Below are 20,674 nucleotides of genomic sequence, written 5' to 3' on the forward strand. Positions count from 1 at the left end.
ATGTCAGCTTTGAGCCAATAGGATCCGGGGGCTGGTCAGAGGCGCTTATATGATTGGTGGTTGGAAGAGGTGCTTTTTGGCTAGAGGTGACTCGGAGGTGCCCTGAGCAGGCTGACAGTGTCCATCCCACAGCCATGGCTTTCTGCGGCACTCGTACAGCTGCTCGTCTCTCACACTCCACTCGGGTAAGTAGCCTTGCCTTGCACTTGCCGCTGCACAGACTCACGCTAGGGCACGTGGATAAATAGGCCGCTCTCTTACACAGAGCTGCTGGCAGTCAGGACTCAGGGCAGCGCTGAATGGTTGACAGTTTGGGAGCAACTTGAAAACTCTTCCACTCCACATGTCATATGTCCTTACAGCTGTATTTAGTTTCAACCCCCCCCCTCAAAGGTTCCCTTGGTGCTGAGAGCCCCAGTGCAAATGCCATTAACCCCTACTGTTGAGTTCATAGGGGTATTATAAGGCATAGCATTAGATTAACCCCTTTATTGCTGTAGAGTTCATAGGAGTATTATAAGGCATAGCATTAGATTAACCCCTTTATTGCTGTAGAGTTCATAGAAGTATGATAATGCCTTGCTTTATTTTAACCCCTTTATTGCAGTAGAGTTCATAGGAGTATTATAAGGCATAGCTTCTGATTAACCCCTTTATTGCTGCATGGTTCATAGGAGTATTATAAGGCATATTCTTTTACTATGCCTGTAAGTACCCCTATAACCTCAGTACCAGTAATGGGTTAATCTGAATCATAAAACACAGCCACAAGTTTTAACCACCAGTGACAACTAAGGAGCCAGCAACCCTCTGACGTATGCTGGAAAGCTGCAAATACTGTTTCTCAATGTCATTCTGAAATACTTTCCTTAACAGCGACAGATGCAGTGAGCCTAACGGCACGTAATCATTGTTGCTATTGGACAATCTCTTCACAATCAAATTAATTGGTGATAAAAAGCGATACGCGATTATCTCACGATGTTAAACATACACCAATTTCACTGTCTCTTTAAGAATCCTAGTGAATTATATTTCCTGTGGGACACATCGATTTTTATGTTACGTTTTGGCATGAGCACATGTAACCTCTCCGCTCCAAACATTCTGACTGCAAATTACAGTTTTTTTCAGGATTCTCAAAGATCTGTGGTCATTTACTAACCTTGGGCAATCTTGCCCTATTACTGTAACCCAGAGCAGCCAATTGCATTCATTATTATACTTGCTGCATGTACCCTAGCAACAAGGCAGTGATGTGAATGAGGAATTGGAAGCAGAGGAGAGGGTCAGAATAGAAAAAGAAGTAATACAGAAATAATGTATAAAATTGTAGCCACGCAGAGCCATTTTATTACCTGCCGGGGTCAGTGACCCCCATTTGAAAGCTGGAAAAAGACAGAAGAGGAAAGAACAAATAAAAATAAGACAAAATGATGACATTCTATAACATCCAGCCTATTGATACCCTTTAATGTCCAGCATCAAACCCTGCCAGGAACCTTAGGCCCTGGGCATGCCAGGCATTTCTTCCATTGGCTTATACCCAGTGTGCCATGTGCTTTGGTGTCCTGTTGTTGTGTCCTGAGTTATGAATTGGCTGCATTCCACATGGAGCACTGGCAACAAGAAACTGCTAAGCCAGTCCCTATTTGTAGTTTATAGAGCAATATATGTATAGCAAACACTTATGGCTGATTTTTGTTTATTAAAAAATGTAAACCCTTAAAAAAATCAATGTAGAATTGCTCTTCCTATATTTTTTTTTCTAGTTTTCAAGGTATTGGCAGTTTTTACACTTGTAATATAATTAGTTCAAAACAATAGCGCCACCTGCTGCTGACGTCTTGTGATGTTGCTCTGTCTACTTAGAGCAGAGCAGAGAAATGTCAGATAACTCTTATCTGCTTGCTAATAGGGTTTTATTTTGGTATCGGGTTGCCCTAGGCACCGGACCAATAACTGCACCTCCTCTTTTTTTGTAATATAAAAAGGTACCTGAGGTCAAGGAAACAAACCCTGTGTGTCTCTGTTGGGTTGCCCACCCTTAAAGGGGCATTATACAGACCAGTTATGTAAACAGGTTGTTCACCTTTAAATTAACTTTTTTATTATGATTGAGACAATTTGCAATTGGTCTTTATTTTTTATTTCTTGTGGTTTTTAAGTATTTTAGCTTTTTATTCAGCAGCTCCCCAGTTTGCAAGTTTAGCAACCTGGTTGCTTGGGTCCAAATTTCCCTAGCAACCATGCATTGATATGAATGAGAGACTGGAATATGAAAAGGAGAGGACATGAATAGAACTGTGTAGCCTTACAGAGCATTTGTTTTTAGATGGTGTCAGTGACCCCCAATTGAAAGCTGGAAAGAGTCTGAAGATAAAGGCAAAAAATTCAAAAACGATGAAAAAATAAATAATGAAGGCTAATTGAAAACTTGCTTAGAATTGGCTATTCTATAACATACTAAAAATTAACTCAAATGTGAATCACCACTTTAAGTGGAACTGCGGTGCCTGAGAGATGATTAGTTCTTATGTTGTTGGTTTGTAAAGCAGCACATTGTCAGTGTTCATATCAGTACGGCCATTAGATGTCAGTGTTTCATTGGAGTCAGTGCTGAGTTTTCCTCATTGCAGGATATAGGGAAACCTGTGCCAGTGTTGTTTAAAAATAGAGTATATTTTGGTGCAATAAAAGAGGGCACATCTCTTCTAAAAGGCGACTGTGTTATGAGCCACCGTGTGCTCCATTTCGCTTTAAATGTATTCCCGAGTGTGTATAGCACTTTTTACCTGGGGTTCCCAGATGTTGCAGAACTACAACATCCAGAATGCCTTGCTCCAGGGGCGTAACTACAGAGGAAGCAGCCCCTGTGGGCCCAGGGGGTATAGGGGGTAAAACAGGACAATCTCTGGATATGTTGAGGACCCTAAAATGAATTTGCTGTGGGGCCCAGTAATATCAAGTTACTCCACTACCTTGCTCTTTCATAATATATTAGAGAATTCTGGGAGCTGTAGTCCAACAACCTTACAGCGGCTCTAGCACATAGTGGGGTATCCTGTACTTCCTGGTTCCTTATAATATTCTAGTTCTGGACAGACAAACCTTATCTCTATTGGCAACTGCCAGTATCCCACAGGTCAAATATTGGCGCAGTACTGGGAGTTGTAGATTAGCCTCTGACGTGAGAAATAGGTGGTGTATCCCTGTCCTGAATCACCTCTAGCTTTGACCTGTGCGTCAACATCCAAGTGCAACTTTCTGTATTTCATTCTTATCAGGCGACTGATATAGTTGTGACATGTCAGGGCACTGAGGTATGGAGTATCATTCTCAGACTCTGTACACCCTGCTGCCCTCTTGCTACACTCAGTCTGGTTCCATCATTCTTCTAGCACACAGGAGTTGCTATAGCAGGGCAAGCCCTTGCAATTTTATTATGCGATTGTGCACAATCACATACTAAAATTGCAAGGGCTTGCCCTGCTATTGCATCTCCTGTGTGCCAGTGAAATTCTTTTGACTCTTGTTGTGAGGTGGCCGATTCCTCTATCGCTGGGCACCAGGATAAGAATTTTTGGGTTTGTGTGGTGTGCGGCTTCTCCAAGGCTTTTCTGTCCATCATTCTTCTTCCAGGCTGGCAGTTAGTCTGTGTTAGTGATGTGCGGGTCGGGTTTTCCTGACCCACAGCCGTCTGATATCCCCCCTCCCTTCACCCGAGCTCGGGTTCCTCTTATAGGGCAAGAAAGCGCATTTATAAAAGTTGAACCCAGAAGTTGGAAGCCTGCATTGTAAGGTCGCGACCCAGAAAGGGGCGTCCGAACCTGCCCGACCCAGGTGTCCCGTGAGTATCGGGCCGGCCCACACAACACTAGTGTCATGTTACACATGTATAATTTGTTTCATGGTTGCCATTCTTGTTTTGTTCCATCTCCCCTTCTGTTGTCCCCTCTGATCTCTGTTGGGTGTATGCCACTTGTCCAGTAGTTTATGCTAGGCTCCATTTTAAACTGCATCTATATTGCTAGAGTGCATCATATTATTGTTTTTAGTTTTTTGACCTATCTGGATGTTCACTGCTGTCAAGCTCCTCACAGTTTCAAATAAACTACTCAATGATCTTCAGGGTGTCATTCTGATTGAGTTCAACCGTCTGCTGAAATCCCTGAGGTTGTTAAGTCATTGCTCAAGACAATTTGATGAGTTAAAGTTATCACAATTTTAATGCTTAGGAAGGGAGGCAGAACAACTAGTGTGTCTCTATATATCTGAGCATAAATGTCATGTAGTTATTTATTGCCCCATTAAAGGGATTGTTCACCTTTAAATACAGTAAATTTATGTGACAGTTGTGACATGTTTTTATCTTCTGTTTTGCAGGCATTGCACAACACACACAGGAACTTTGCATCTCAGCGCACATTAAATGTAAGTTTTGCGTCTTCTGTTTGTTGCCAGGGGTTTGGGGGAGCTGGGAGTTATATATCAATAACTGAAGCGTCCCTCTCTTCCTACCTACAACTGCTGTGTGTGTGTGTGTGTGTCTAATGTACTTTGTGTTGTATTTTGTTCCTAATGGGACCAGAGACCTAAAAGCCCAGATGAGTGTCCAGTGGCGTAACTGGATATTACTGGACCCCAAAGCAAATAATTTTTCAGGGCCCCAAAATGTTTAGAGGTTGACTTGTTTCTCCAATATTTATTGAAATTGTATATGAATTAGGGCCTCATGGGGCCCCTATACCTCCTGGGCCCCCCTGCAGCCGCAGGGTCTGCTTCCTCTATAGTTACGCCCCTGTGAGTGTCCCTAAATAACTTAAAAAATCGGACTTGCATAAACCAAAAAATGTAATCAAAGGGGTGGTTCAGCTTTTAGTATTTTCTAGAATGGCCAATTCTAAGCAACTTTTCAATTGGTCATCATTATTTATTTTTTGTAGTGTTTGAATTGTTTGCCTGACTCTTTCCAGCTTTCAAATAGGGGGGTCACTGACCCCATCTAAAAAATATACTCTGTAAGTCTAACGTATTCTTGTTGCTACGTTTTATTACTCATCTTTCTATTCAGTCCCCTCCTATTCATATCCCAGTCTCTCATTCAGATCAGTGCATGGTTGCTAGGGGAATTAGAACCCTAGCAACTACATTTCTGAAATAGCAATTTGGAGTGCTGCTGAATAAAAAGTTAAATACCTTAGAAAATACAAACAATAAAAAATGAAAACCAATAGCAAATAGTCTCAGAATATCACTGTCTACATCATACTAAAAGTTAATTTAAAGGTGAACAACCACTTTAATGGGAGAAAACAGGGCTGCACTGTGGTTATTGTTACAGTTTAGGGCTCATTTACTAATGCCAGTGCAATAAACAGAGTGGAAACATTGGCAGCAACCCGCCATTAGTATTACCCACAATGCAGTGTTTTCCCAGAATTCCAGCAAAACTTTGGGCACTGGCATTTTAGTGCAACGTGTGAATGAAAGAAGAGCATAGTGCGATTGATTGGATGCAGCCTCTGATTTGCAAATTTATAAATGAGCCCTTATGTGCAAAGTGCCAGTGTTGCTCCAAACTGCTGCTGAATATTTCTGCTAGTCGCTTGGGTCTGGTTACTGGTAGGGATGCACTGAATCCAGATCCTAATTTGCATTTGCTAATGCTAGTATTTTTTGCATATGCAAATTAGGGCAGTGAGGGAAATTGCGTGACTATTTTGCCACAAAACACAAGGAAATAAAAAATGTTTTCCCTTTCCCACCCCTAATTTGCATATGCAAATTAGGATTCATTTCGGTATTCGGCCGAATCTTTCGCAAAGGATTCGGGGGGTTCGCCAGATCCAAAATAGTGCATTTGGTGCATGCCTAGTTACTGGCCATTCACTCAAGCTGCTTCTTGTTCTTCCCAGGAGGTGGTGATCGCAAGTGCAACTAGAACCCCAATTGGGTCTTTCCAAGGGACTCTGTCGTCACTCCCAGCAACTAAACTTGGTTCTATTGCCATTAAAGCTGCCGTTGAGAGAGCAGGTAAGCTCAGCATTTGCTTTAATTGAGGAGAGAATCCCCACTCTTGCCTAGTGCAGGCAGAAGGTAGCCCCCCCCCCATAATATCTAGTGGATATTGGTGTCTCAGTCTGATTACTCTGTGCTCTAATATGTATGTATATTTGTATTTATATCACACTACTCGTGCATGCACAAACTGAACCTGTTATCCAGAATGCTCGGGACCTGGGTTTTTCCGGATAATGGATCTTTCTGTAATTTTTTTTTCAAAACACGAGTTAATAGTGCTGCTTCTGCAGAATTTAGCCCTGAAATCCATTTCTCAAAAGAGAAAACTGATTTTTTTTATATTCAATTTTGAAATCTGACATGGGGCTAGACAATTGTCATTTTCCCAGCTGCCCCAAGTCATGTGACTTGTGCTCTGATAAACATCAGTCACTTTTTACTGCTGTACTGCAAGTTGGAGTGATATCACCCCCTCCGTCCCCCCAGCAGCCTAACAACAGAATAATGGGAAGGTAACCAGATAGCATCTCCGTAACACAAGACAACAGCTAAATAAATCTAAACTATACGAAGCAGGAATTCTTTGAATTAAAGGACAATCTTACCGCTTTCCATGCTGTGTCTGGGTGCTCATGCCCCAGACCTTCATCAAAGGGGAGCAACACATGAAACTTAAGTTTCGTGACAAGATAACAGCTCCCTGGTAGATAGAAGAACAACAATCAATAGTAAAATCCAGGTCCCATTGCGACACCTTCAGTTACATCGAGTAGGAGAAACAACAGCCTGCCAGAAAGCAGTTCCATACTAAAGTGCTGGCTCATTCTGAACGCACATGACCAGGCAAAATGACCTGAGATGCACCTACACACCAATATTACAACTAAATAATACACTTGCTGGTTCAGGATGGAAATTTATTTTGTAGCGTAAAATATTTGCAGTGTAAACAGTGTAATTTAGAAATAAAAACCACCATAAAAATTTTCTTTGTCTACTAGAAAATCATATAAACCCAATAGGCTGGTTTTGCCTCCAATAAGGATTAATTATATCTTAGTTGGGATCCAGTACAAGCTACTGTTTTATTATTGCAGAGAAAAGGGAAATCATTTTTAAAAATTGGTATTATTTGGATAAAATGGATACAATGGGAGATGGCCTTTCCGTAATTCGGAGCTTTCTGGATAATGGATCCCATATCTGTACCTTGCACTTTGCTGGTTTCGACTGAGCCAGTATCGGCTGGAAGTGATAATGCTCTACTTCGCATTGTACAGGTATCCCGGCAGATGAAGTGAAGGAGGTTTACATGGGCAATGTTCTCCAAGCTGGCCAGGGGCAAGCACCCTCGAGGCAGGCTACACTTGGTGCAGGTACGTCATGTTGGGGAACACCCACTTTTGTTCTCTACTATTGGTTGGGCAGCAACTGCCTCACCACAATCCCTTCCATATACAGAAGTTTGGAGATTTAATGATAAACCAAGATCCACAATTTCTAGGGTATCCTTGCAGCATTATTTAGCTGCCAATCAGATTGTTGCTTTCATCCATTCTCAAGATTTTAAAGGGGAGGTTCACCTTTTACGTTACCTTTTTGGTATGTTATAAAATGGCCAATTCTAAGCAACTTGGTCTTCATTATTTATTTTTTTAGAATATTTTAATCATTTGCCTTCTCTCCTGACTCTTTCCAGCTTTCAAATGGAGGTCACTGACCCATCTAAAAAACAAATGCTCTGTAAGGCTACAAATGTATTGTTATTGCTACATTTTATTATTTATCTTTCTATTCAGGCCTCTCCTATTCATATTCCAGTCTCTTATTCAAATCCGTGCATGGTTTCTAGGGTAATCTGGACCCTAGCAACCATCTGAAATTACAAACTGGATAGCTGCTGAATAAAAGGCTAAATAACTCAAAAACCACAAATATAATAAAAAATGAAAACCAATTGCAAATTGTCTCAGAATATCACTCTCTACATCATACTAAAAGTTTAACTCAAAAGTGAACAACCCCTAACAATGAAGATTTTGTTAGGAGTAACAGATCTCTTGCTTATGATTTCCATGATTCACTCCTATAGGCCTGGCCATCTCCACTCCCACAACCACCATCAACAAAGTGTGTGCGTCGGGGATGAAATCCGTCATGCTTGCGGCACAGAGCCTCATGTGTGGCCATCAGGTGAGACAGATACGGGATTAAGCGATGTAACCCTCCATCTACGAGACGGCACAATCTTTATACCCAGAACATAATTATCTCTCTCTATAAGCAACACGCAGTATTCACAATACCTCCTGTAAATGCAGTTGAATTGAAAGAGGTTGTTCTCCTTTAAGTTAAAGGGATACGGTCATGGGGAAAAAAAGTATTCAAAACACATCAGTTAATAGTGCTGCTCCAGCAGACTTCTGCACTGAAATCAATTTTTCAAAAGAGCAAACTGATTTTTTTTTTTTTTTTTTTTACATTTAATTTTGAAATCTGACATGGGGCTAAAAATATTGTTAGTTTCACAGGTGCCCCCAGTCATGTGACTTGTGATAAACTTCAGTCACTCTTTACTGCTGTACTTCAAATTTGAGTGATATCACCCTCCCCCAAGAAGCCTAACAACAGAACAATGGGTAACAGCAGCTCCCTAACACAAGATAACCGCTGCCTGGTAGATCTAAGAACAACACTCAATAGTAAAATCCAGGTCCTACTGAGACACATTCAGTTACATTGAGTAGGAGAAACAACAGCCTGCCAGAAAGCAGTTCCATCCTAAAGTGCAGGCTCTTTCTGAAAGCACATGACCAGGCAAAATGCCCTGAGATGCACCTAAACTAAAAAACTAAAAAAAAATACACTTGCTGGTTCAGGAATGAAATTTTATATTGTAGAGTGAATTATTTGCAGTGTAATTTAGAAATAAAAACTACATCATAAAAATCATGACAGAATCCCTTTAACTTTTAGTATGTAATAGAACAGCTGATTTTTGCCAATTTTTCAACTGGTCTTAATTTTTTTTTTCTTATAGTTTTTGAATGACTTGCCTTTTCCTTTAATCTCTTTCAAAAGGGGGTCGCTGACCCCAGGAGCCAAAAACAATTACTCTGTGAGGTTACACATGTATTGTTGCTACTTATTATTACTTATCCACTGGGTAAGCCCTTCTCCTATTCATATTCCAGTCTCTCATTCAAACCTCTGCCTGGTTGCTGGGGTAATTTGGACCCTAGCAACAGATAAACTGCTGAAATTCCACACTGGAAAACTGCTGAACAGAAATCTTAATAATCCAAAAACCAGAGAAAATAAGTAAAAAACAATTGCAAATTGTCTCAGATTATAAAGCTCTATTGTATGTTATACTAAAACTTCATTTTAAGGTGAACATCCCCTTTAAATAGGAAAGCTGCTGTAGGCTACTGATATGTTAGCAGACTTATTATTATATAATGATTATTCTGTATATTTGTAACAGCAAGTGATGGTCGCCGGCGGGATGGAGAGTATGTCCAATGTTCCTTATTGCATGAGCAGAGGGGCCACGCCGTACGGAGGAGTCAAACTTGAAGATCTTATAGTAAAAGATGGACTCACCGACGTCTATAACAAAATCCACATGGTACGCTGCTCTTTACTTCCACACAATAGAAAGTGGCATTACTGGGAGTTCATGTCCTGGATCAAAGTGCTCTCCTCAGGGACTTCTAATGCATTTTATATTTCACATAATATTAGGGATGCACCGAATCCACTGTTTTGGATTTGGCCGAACCCCCTTCGCGAAATATTCAGCCGAATACCGAACTGAATCCTAATTTGCATATGGAAATTAGGGATAGCAAGGGAAGAAACTTTTTTTACTTCCTTGTTTTGTGACAAAAATCATGCGATTTCCCTCCCCGCCCTTAATTGGCATATGCATATGATTCGGATTCGGTTCATCCAGGCAAAAGGATTTGGCCGAATCCTGCTGGAAAAAGGCCGAATCATCTAATCCCAAACCAAATCCTGGATTTGGTGCTTCCCTACACGATAATAGTACAGGTATGGGATCTGTGATCTGGAAACCAGTTATCCAGAAAGCATTTTTAATAATGATTTCCTTTTTCTGTGTAATAATAAAACCGTAACTTGTACTTGATCCCAACTAAGATATAATTAATCCTTATTGGACACAAACCCAGCCTATTGGGTTTATTTAATGTTTACATGATTTTCTAGTAGACTTAAGGGGCACCTGCAGCCAAAAAATATCATCCCCAACCAAAGGTGTGAGCTAATAGAGCCTGTACTCCTGTTGGTGGTCCCCCCGGCAGCAATAGGCCACCCGCACTGAGAGGGAGCTCACGGTATGAGCGGCCATGTTGGGGCACATGCATGTGAATAATGAGCAAATGCAACAACTTTCTGATTATGCGCATGTGCCTGATGTCCGAAGCGCATTATGTTGCGGGTGTCCAAGCGCTGGCGGGGGCAATTTTTTTATTTTAAAAAAAAAAAGGGGATATTTTTTGGCAACAGTTGCCCTTTAAAAGGGAACTCCAGCTTCCAAATTTGATAAAAGGGCACATAACTCAGAAACCTCTAATATACACATCACAGTTACCTGTTTCTATGCTGAAATCCAGCAGTTTAACAGTTCTTTTCTTTCTGCATCATTTGAAATCCTGGCAGGGAAGGAGGGACTAAACACTGATGTTACAAATTGTAACAACTCCACGGCTTACAGACAGCATGCAGGAACTACATAACCCACAATGCATTGTACTGTGATGTTCTGTTCCTTAATTGAAATCACATGTGCAGGGAATTGAGGCTGCAGATGGCTGTTGATACAAAGTAACAGTAGTCAGACAGCTCAGCAAAGTAGTCCGACAGATCAGCAGGGGGCTAGGCTTAGGGAACTGTTCCAAACCATTTAAAAATCATGAAATGATGCATATTGCAAAGGTGCTTGAAATTATGTCTAATTTTCAAAATGTTACGATTTTGTGGAGTTCCCCTTTAAGGTATGAAGATCCAAATTACAGAAAGATCCCTTATCTAGAAAACCCCAGGTCCCGAGCATTCTGGATAACCGGTCCCCAACAGGCCTGTAATACCTATATATTCAGCACGAAGACTAATTGCAATGCTTTCATGTTTGGCAAGGAGGCAGCCCTGGATCCACCTACATTCTCTTTTATGGAGGCTGCTCAGTACAGAGTAAAGTGCAGAGATTATAAACACATACAATTCACATACAATTCTCCCTAATTCTTACTCTGTATATTCCTGCAGGTCACTCCTGCACAATGCGCACTGTGTGCAGTTCAGCCAATCACGTTGCTCATCTTATTGTGCTTTTTAGGGAAATTGCGCAGAAAACACAGCCAAGAAGTTCAGCATTAGCCGAGAGGAACAAGACAGCTTTGCCATTCACTCCTACACCCGAAGCAAAGCAGCGTGGGACTCCGGTCTGATAGCCAATGAAATTGCACCAGTTACCATTGCACAAAAAGGTACATGTCTGCCAGGTCGGTTGTGATTTGTTACAGCAGCAGAGATGCCCAACTTGCTCTTTTATAAGGGTCTGGCCACACGGGCAGATTCGGGGGGATAAGTCGCCAGGCCTAAGTGTTAACCTGCCCCTAGCGTTTTACTTACCCCAGTGGAGTTCTTTGGCGTCATCTTGTTATCTTTGCTAATCTCAGGGAAGTAAGTGCCGTATCGGCGTATGCGCAGTTGGAGCAAGTTTCTGTTGCATGCGCCGTAAGTCACGGAAATTGCCGAATCGCCGGTCTCACAGAATCTGCACGGAGGGGTAAGAAAATAGTTGGGGGCATTTGCCTGGAGGAAGGGGGTTCTATGTAGGGTGGGGGGTAGGGTTCTTTTTTTTTTTTTTTTTTTTACTCCTTTTAAAATCTCAATTTGAGGTTTTTCTCCAAAAAACACTTGAATGTCAGGAAGGCTGCAGACAACTCCAAACTGATCCCTGGACGTCTCCCATTGACTTAAAAAGCAATTCAGCAGGTTTTAGGAGACGAATAATCAAATTAGAGTTCTTAAAGGGGACCAGTCACCCAAACAAAATATTCAAAATTCTATTATCACATTAGTCTAGTAAAATGAACTTTAATTACACAATATAAATTATTTGAATCTTGTTTCCTTCAGTCTGGGAATTCATAATTACAGCAAGCAAGCAGCAGCCATTTTGTGCACACTGTTATTAAGACAAGTCTTGTATCATCTCAGAATCTTGTTTGTGCATCACAATAGTCATACCTCCCAACATTTTGGAAGTAAAAAGAGGGACACAATTTTTTTTCCGCATGTAGAACCGCAAACATTTTTGACCACTCCCCTTTCTGTGACCACACCCCCTAATTACCATGTTCATTTTACAAACTTTGGCAGGTTATGAAAGTTTTGAAAATATTTCTCCTTATCTAAAGTGTTTTTTGTGTCTCAATTTTTACAAAGTATCTTATTTGCACCTGTTAGTTGTTCTGTGCTAAAAGCCAATTAAGTGAGAAACTTTGTTTCTTTTTCTGGCTGTTCAGTGCAGAGAAAATAGGGACTTTCCAGTACAAATGAGGGACTGCAGGTTGAGCTGTCAAAAGAGGGACTGTCCCTCCAAAAAAGGGACAGTTGGGAAGTATAGTTTCATAGTTAAATTGGGTTGAAAAAAGACAAAGTCCATCAAGTTCAACCCCTCCAAATGAAAACCCAGCATCCATACACACACCCCTCCCTACTCTCACATAAATTCTATATACCCATATCTATACTAACTATAGAGCTTAGTATCACAATAGCCCCATGCCCTGGCTACATAATTAAATGGTAAAGAGAACTGGTGAATGTGAGAAGAGCAGTGACCTCTAATACTGTCTAGTGCTGAAAGTAATTGTCTAAGGCATAGAGGAGGGACAGACAATATTTGATTGACAGCTAAGATTGTTGACAGCTATGAATGCTTTAATAAAAAATAGGAATTGGATTTCATATTTAATTTGAAAAGGACTTTTATTATACAGATTTTTGTGTCTGGGTGACAGGTCCACTTTAAAGGGCCAGTATACGATCATCTCATAAATCGAATTTTTTTTTTTTTTTTTTTTTTTAGAAAAGCTTGATTCTAATTAGTCTCCATAGTCCAATTTGACAGTTTTGACCATAAGTTTTTTTTTTTTTTTTTTTTTTTTTTTCTTTTCAATTTGACTCTTGATAAATTTTCCTAAGGGGGTGTGGGGGGGGGGACAAGCAGACAAACAGAATAGTGACTCCCAGTGAGGGGGTGGGATACATTATAACATATAACGAGTAGCTATAGACTTTGGCCTTTGCTAATTAATAAATGATAAAGACCAGGAGTTAAGTACAAGGATCAATATGATATAACTTGGTCATGATGCGTTTGACTCTGATCTTTGTGAAAGGTTTAAACGAGACATAAAGATTAAAACATAGGCCGGCGTGTTTATATAAGATGTGCCCCAAGGTTAGTGATTGGTTCCCCTTTGATTGCACTTTTTGGCAGTGAAGGGCCAAACTGTGCCAGTAGACGTTGTGACGTCACAAGAAGTTTGATTTTGTACAGGACTTTGGCTGTAAAAATATCAGATGTCGTTCTGGTTGCTCGTATTTTGTAGTTGAGCTCACAATGGAAATATTAGGGGGGCTCTCATCCGCTCTATAGTGTCTCTCTCATGCAACATGACTTGTGATTGCAAAAAGTACAATAAGCTGTAGTCTATACTACATACAGTTTCATAGCCTAAAAAGAGTTGTTCACCTTTAAATGAACTTTTAGTATGATGTAGAATGTGAAATTCCGAGACAGTTTGAAGTTGGTTTTTATTATTTGTTTTTTGTTTTGTTTTTTTTACTTCTTCAGCAACTTTTCAATTTCAGCAATCTGGTAACTAGGGTTCAAATTCCCCTAGCAACCGTACATTGAATGAGAGAGGCCTGAATAGAAAGATGAGTAATAAAAAGTAACAATACATTTGTAGCCTTACAGAGCATTTGGGTTTTTTTTAGATGGGGTCAGTGACCCTTATTTGAAAGCTGGAAAGATTCAGAATTCAAAATTTAAAAAAGGAAAATTGAAAAGTTGCTTAGAATTGGCAATGCTATAACTTGAATTAAGGTGGCTATACACGGAGAGATCGCCAAACGAGTGGATCTCTCCCCGATATGCCGACCTTGAGGTGGACAATATCCAGCTGATCTGATCGTGGGCCCTAGGGCCCAATGATCGGATCCTAACGAATAGTAACGGGCGGTCAGATTGCAGGACCGCATAAAAGAACAGATGCAGCCGTGATCAGACGGGATTTTTAGTCCCATCCGATCGAGATCTGGCTGAAAGTTGGCCAGATATCGATCGGGGAAGCCTGTCGGGGGGGGGGGCCCATACACGGACCAATAAGCTGCCGACAGCTTTTATCGGCCAGTGTATGGCCTCCTTAAAGGACAAGGAAAGGCAAAAAAATACAATCCCATTTTTACTTTCTTTAATGAAAAAGAAACCTATCTCCAATATACTTTAATTAAAAAATGTGTACTGTTTTTATAAGAAACCTGACTGTATGCAGTGAAATTCACCCTTCATTTACTGCTGTGGATAAGAATTGTCAGACGGTCCCTAACTGCTGAGCAGGGAAACAATCATACTTATGAACAGCAGGGGGAGCCCCCGCCTTACTTCCCAGCCATGCAGAACTCAAGCAGCTTTGTTTATGACGATCCCTAAGCAGCCCAGACCACACTGAGCATGTGCACAGTCTTAGTCTTGCAAAGATGTTTAACAAAGTTACAAGATGAAAGCCCCCTATGGCCAACTTTGAAAGCATAAATCATTTGTTTGATTAGGCTTGTGGTGCAGTAAGTTAATGTTTATATTTAGTATACAAAATACAGCATTTCTAGCCTTATTCTATTTTAGACTTTCCTTGTCCTTTAAGTCAGGCCACTCTTAGATCCAATGTGCTTGTTGCTGAGAGTAGCAGTTCATCAACATTTAGCAGCCTTGCAGTTTCCCATGCCTGACTGGTCTGTGTTTCAGGAAAGCCTGATATCATTGTGCAAGAAGATGAAGAGTACAAGCGCGTTGACTTCAGTAAATTCCCCAAACTGAAGACCGTCTTCCAAAAGGACAACGGTGAGTGATTGTCGGAATCCAATCATACCTGTCATTTCCTGCTAAATTGTTCTGACTGCAGAGCTTGCACTCGTCAGCACCGTGTAAGTGTCGGTAAGTCTGCAGGTGACAAAGGGAAGTGTATTGTGTTTCTATCAGTGAGACGACTCGTGCGACCTGTAGCTTTATAGACATTCCGGCACCTCCATGTGTCTGAGGCAAAACAGATGCACAGGACAAGTTTCAGACAGACAAACTGACCTGTCCCTGCTCTGCACTTTATTTGTTTTATTTGCCCCCTGCAGGGACAGTGACCGCTGCCAACTCCAGCACATTGAATGACGGAGCTGCTGCTTTGCTCCTTATGACGACAGAGGCCGCAAACCGACTCAATGTTACACCCCTCGCAAGGATTGTAGGTATGAAGACTTCCAATAACCTTATATTATTCAACGGGGGGTTTATTATGCCCTGTGCAGGTATAGATCCATTATCTGGAAACCAGTTATCTAGAAAGCACTGAATTTTAGGAAGGCCATCTCCCATAGACTCCAAATTTTAAAAATGATTTCCTTTTTCTCTGTAATAATAAAACAGTAGCTTGTACTTGATCCAACTAAGAAATAATTAATCCTTATTGGAAGCAAAACCAGCCTATTGGGTTTAATGTTTAAAGATCAGGACACACGCTGAGATACAGGGAGATTAGTCGCCCGGCAACAATTCTCCTCTTCTTCGGGCGACTAATCTCCCCGAACTGCCTTCCACCGGCTAGAATGTAAATCATCGGCGGGATAGCACTTCGTTTTCCATTTAACTTTGGAAAACGAAGCGTTCAGAGTGCCACCCCGCTGGTCATTTACATTCTAGCCAGTGGGAGGCAGTTTGGGAAGATTAGTCGCCCGAAGAAGAGGAGAATTGTCGCCAGGCAACTCGAAATCTGAGCGTGTGCCCTGACCCTTAAGGATTTTTTAGTAGACTTACAGGGTTACTTATCAAAGGCTGAGTTTTCTACAAAAAATTAAGTTTTCAAGGGTATTTTTCAGTGAAAACTCAAATTTATGGGTTAAAATAAAATTTATTATACCCCGACCCTGGAAATGGCTTGAATACAAAAATACACCATCTAAAAACAGTTGTGGTCATGTAGACGTCCATAACAGAGGTCCCTTGCTCCATTTGAAGAGGTTTGTAGCCTTCACGTTTGAGGTTTTTTTTCCATTGGTTATCGATCGCAAAAATCCATCAATTTGAGTTTTTCCACTGAAAACTTGATCAATTCCAGTATTCAATTTTTTTCACCCAGACTACACTGAAGTTTTTTACTTCGAGTTTTTTTGTACATTTTTCTTAAATTAGAAACCATTCTAAAAAAGCTCACATAGCTCTAAAATTGGACCTTTGATAAATAACCCCTTTAAAGTAGGGGGATTCAAATAACAGAAAGATCTGTTATCCAGAAAACCCCAGGTTCCAAACATTCTGGATTACAAGTCTCATACCTGTAGAATTTACAGGACCGGGTGTCATTACTGACATTACTTGTGTGATGCAGTTGTCTCTGAACTACTCGGACCCCCAAGTATTGTTACAAGTTGGCTGCATCATTTATTGCAGCTGCTCTAGCAATGTATTCCATGTATCAGAGCCCATGTTATACTATATTTCTATATATTACTATATATACATATTATATACTGTATAATTTACCAGCAGTGACCCCTTCTGTTTTGTAGCATTTGCCGACGCTGCTGTAGATCCCATTGATTTTCCCATAGCACCTGCCTATGCCGTTCCTAAGGTAGGAAACCGGGATTGGGGAGACTAATATGTGTCATGACCAGAGCCAACTGACTGGGAGCTTTGCCTTTGTGTTTCAGCTACTGAGTGAAGCCGGGTTGAAGAAAGAAGACATTGCAATGTGGGAAATAAATGAGGCCTTTAGTGTGGTGGTATTGGCTAATATTAAAATGCTGGGCATTGATCCTGCCAGAGTCAACATGAATGGTGGGGCAGTGTCCCTGGGACATCCTATAGGGTGAGTTAATACAAGGGAATGTGTTAGTCTGTGGAGCTATAGATTAGGCTGCAGAGCTATAGATTAGGGAGCTATAGATTAGACGGCAGAGCTACAGATTAGAGAGCTATAGATTAGGCTGCAAAGCTATATATTCAAGAGCTATAGATTAGGCTACAGAGCTATTGATTGGGCTGGGGAGCTATAGATTGGGCTGGGGAGCTATAGATTAGAGAGCTATAGATTGGGTTGGGGAGCTATAGATTAGAAAGCTATAGATTAGGCTGGGGAGCTATAGATTAGGCTGGGGAGCTATAGATTAGAAAGCTATAGATTAGGCTGGGGAGCTATAGATTAGGCTGGGGAGCTATAGATTAGAGAGCTATAGATTGGGCTGGGGAGCTATAGATTAGAGAGCTATAGATTGGGCTGGGGAGCTATAGATTAGAGAGCTATAGATTGGGCTGGGGAGCTATAGATAAGAGAGCTATAGATTGGGCTGGGGAGCTATAGATTAGAAAGCTATAGATTAGGCTGCAGAGATATGGATTAGAGAGCTATAGATTAGGCAGTGAAGATATAGATTACGGAGCTATGGATTAAGATGCAGGGGAAGGTACTTTTACTTATTCCCCAGCCCTAGCATAGGGCCATAGCTAAAGAACTATCATCACTAAAATATCAAAGGAATCTGGATATGTTGCCCGTGCAGCCAGATTGCAGATGCAGTGAGATTAGGGCCTACATGAAGAATTTCCTTTAAAGGGGTTGTTCACCTTTTTAGTATTATTAACTTTTTAGTATGATGTAGAGGGAGATATTCTGAGACAATATGCCATTGGTTTTCATTTTTTACAATTTGTGGTTCTTGAGTTATTTAGATTTTTATTCAGCAGCTCTCCAGTTTGCAATTTCAGTCATCTGGTTGCTAGGGCTTTTATTACCTTAGCAACCATGCATTGATTTGAATAAGAGACTGGAATATGAATAGGAGAGGCCTGAATAGAAAGAGGAGTAATAAAAAGTAGCGATAACAATACATTTGTAGTCTTAAAGAGCATTTGTTTTTTGATCAGCCCCCCCCCCCAAGTTGAAAGCTGGAAAAAATCATTGGAAAATAATTGGGGGAAAAAAAACAAATAAATAATGAAAACCAATTGAAAAGTTGCTTAGAATTGGACATTCTATAACATGCCAAAAGTTAATTTAAAGGTGAATCATCCCTTTAAGTATCAAGTTGGAGCAATGCTCAGCTCCAGGCACAGCAGATACTGATAAATTGCTTTACACCAGCTGTGATGTCAGAATGATGCAGAGATAACGCACGTCTGTCTCTCTAGAATGTCCGGCGCTAGGATTGTTGGCCACATGGCTCATGCGCTGAAGAAAGGCCAGTTTGGCATCGCTGGAATCTGCAACGGTGGAGGAGGAGCATCTGCAGTTCTGATTGAGAAGCTCTAGGGTCTGACTCTTTACTGTTCTGAGACTCATTCAACCATAAACCATGCACTTTGTGATCAGAGAGTCTCTTTGTCTCTCTTTCCACTCAATAAATCAGTTTGTTTTATAGTGACAGGTCTTCTCTACTCAATGTCTGTTGGGCTGGGGTATATTTATCATAGAGTGAAGTTAAGAGGTCGCCACAGTCCTCTAGAGTGAAATTTCGCCACTCTCCATTCATTTCTACGGAATTTCGAAAAGCGTATTTATCAAAGGATGAACTTTCACCCATTGATACATACTCTTTTAGAGAACTAAAAGAGAGAATACATACTCTTTTAGAGAACTAAAAGAGAGAATACATACTCTTTTAGAGAACTAAAGCCTAAATAAAGAAGTAGTTAGAAATGTTGTACATTATGTTTTGTGCTTCTGTACCAGCCCAAGGCAACCACAGCCCTTTAGCAGTAAAGATCTGTGTCTCCAAAGATGCCCCAGTAGCTTCCCATCTTCTTTTCTGCTGATTCACTGCACATGCTCTGTGCTGCTGTCACTTATTGAGCTTAGGGACCCACTCACAATATACAGTACACATAGAATAGAAATGTCACAATATAAGGCCGATTAGTAATTAATACAGATAATTACTACATGGCAGCAAAGAAACCAGTGCAATTAGCATCAGAATTTAATAATCAGCCCTGTAGCATCAGCTTATATTACAGGGGAAGCTCATTTTCTGCTGGATAATTAGTGACGAGCCCTAAGCTTAGCTTCTCAACAGCCAATCAGAGCCCACTGAGCATGTGAATGTCACAGACACTTTCCAAGATGGTGACCCCCTGTGACAAGTTTGAAGTCCTGGATCATTGCTGCTATTGACAAGCTGAAACTTTAGCCTCGTGCAATAAGTTCAGTATATAAACTATGGCGTTTTTAGCCTTATTCATTTTTAGGCTTTAGTTCTCCTTTAAAAATCCGATAGAAATGAATGGAGAGTGGCAGAATCCCTCTCTAGAGGACTCCTGATGTAGATGTTCTGGGCTTCCACACTTTTCCTTGTAGTTAAGGTATTAATGTCTGAAAACTACATCCTATGTGCTCACTTCTTTGGGCAAAGCATATGGAAACAAGGAATTGATGGAGGGCACTCCAATTATATAAAAGCAAAAATAGAACAAGGTGCAAAAAAAGCCCCAAACCACCGCCATGTAGTGGGTACATATATATGACATCCTTGGTGCTCCTAGGTGAGCTCTCCTTCCCAATTATAGTGGCAATATGGAATTCTGCTCAATAAGAGATTAAAAGTCTCTGCAATTCAGTTTCTCTGTGAATAATATCAATAACTTAGTACAGGTATGGGATCTTTAATCCAGAAAGATCCAAATAACAAAGCCCATCCCCCATAGACTTAATTATATCCAAATAACCCCAATTTTTAAAAATTACCCTTTTCTCTGTAATAAGGAGAGTTTGTGTACTCGCCGTTAAATCTTTCTCTTCAGTCGCTTGGGGAACACGGGGACAGTGGGTATAGCTGGTACCACTAGGAGGCAGGACACAACCTTAAGAAAAAACTGACTCCTCCTAAACTACTATACCCCCAGCAGGTGGAGCTTAAATCCGTTTGTACCAAAGTCAACAGGAATATTATAGCATTTGAATTGAATAAAATTAACTTTGGAACTACAGTATCATGTATGATGTAAGACAAGGGCCTGAAGAGATAGAGATTTAACAGCTTGACCTGTTAGGTCCTGTTGGCAATGGAGCAGGCCCAGGCGGATTGCTCGAATCTCAAGCAAGTTGATCGGTGGCTTCTTTTCGTCCAGTTTCCATTTTACCCTGCGCTGACCTGCCCTCTAGGACCGTTCCCCAGGCGAACATACTCTCATCGGTTGTTAGGATGTGCCAACAGGGTTTGCCCAGGCGTTTTCCTCTGGAGAGGTGGTCGGTTTGTAACCACCAGAGCAGGGAGGTCCGAGTTTGGCAGGACAGACGTCTCCTGGAGCAGGGATTTCTGTTTCTAGGCGGTGATTATGTTCCAC

At 40.9% G+C, this 20,674-nt stretch overlaps 1 protein-coding gene across 1 annotated transcript; it reads left to right on the forward strand.

The window, feature by feature from the left end:
• The first annotated feature begins 6 nt into the window (after positions 1-6).
• acat1.L (acetyl-CoA acetyltransferase 1 L homeolog) lies at positions 7-18,754 on the forward strand. Its single transcript, NM_001091210.1, is given in 12 exon segments — positions 7-185; positions 4,387-4,434; positions 5,919-6,036; positions 7,305-7,400; positions 8,117-8,217; positions 9,512-9,655; positions 11,387-11,537; positions 15,092-15,187; positions 15,472-15,585; positions 16,903-16,967; positions 17,047-17,204; positions 18,524-18,754. Coding segments are annotated over 12 exon segments (1,263 nt in total). The 5' UTR covers positions 7-134; the 3' UTR covers positions 18,645-18,754.
• The last annotated feature ends 1,920 nt before the right edge of the window (positions 18,755-20,674 follow it).

Source organism: Xenopus laevis, chromosome 2L (genome assembly GCF_017654675.1).
Source record: "Xenopus laevis strain J_2021 chromosome 2L, Xenopus_laevis_v10.1, whole genome shotgun sequence".
In the NCBI taxonomy this organism is placed as follows: Eukaryota; Metazoa; Chordata; class Amphibia; order Anura; family Pipidae; genus Xenopus; species Xenopus laevis.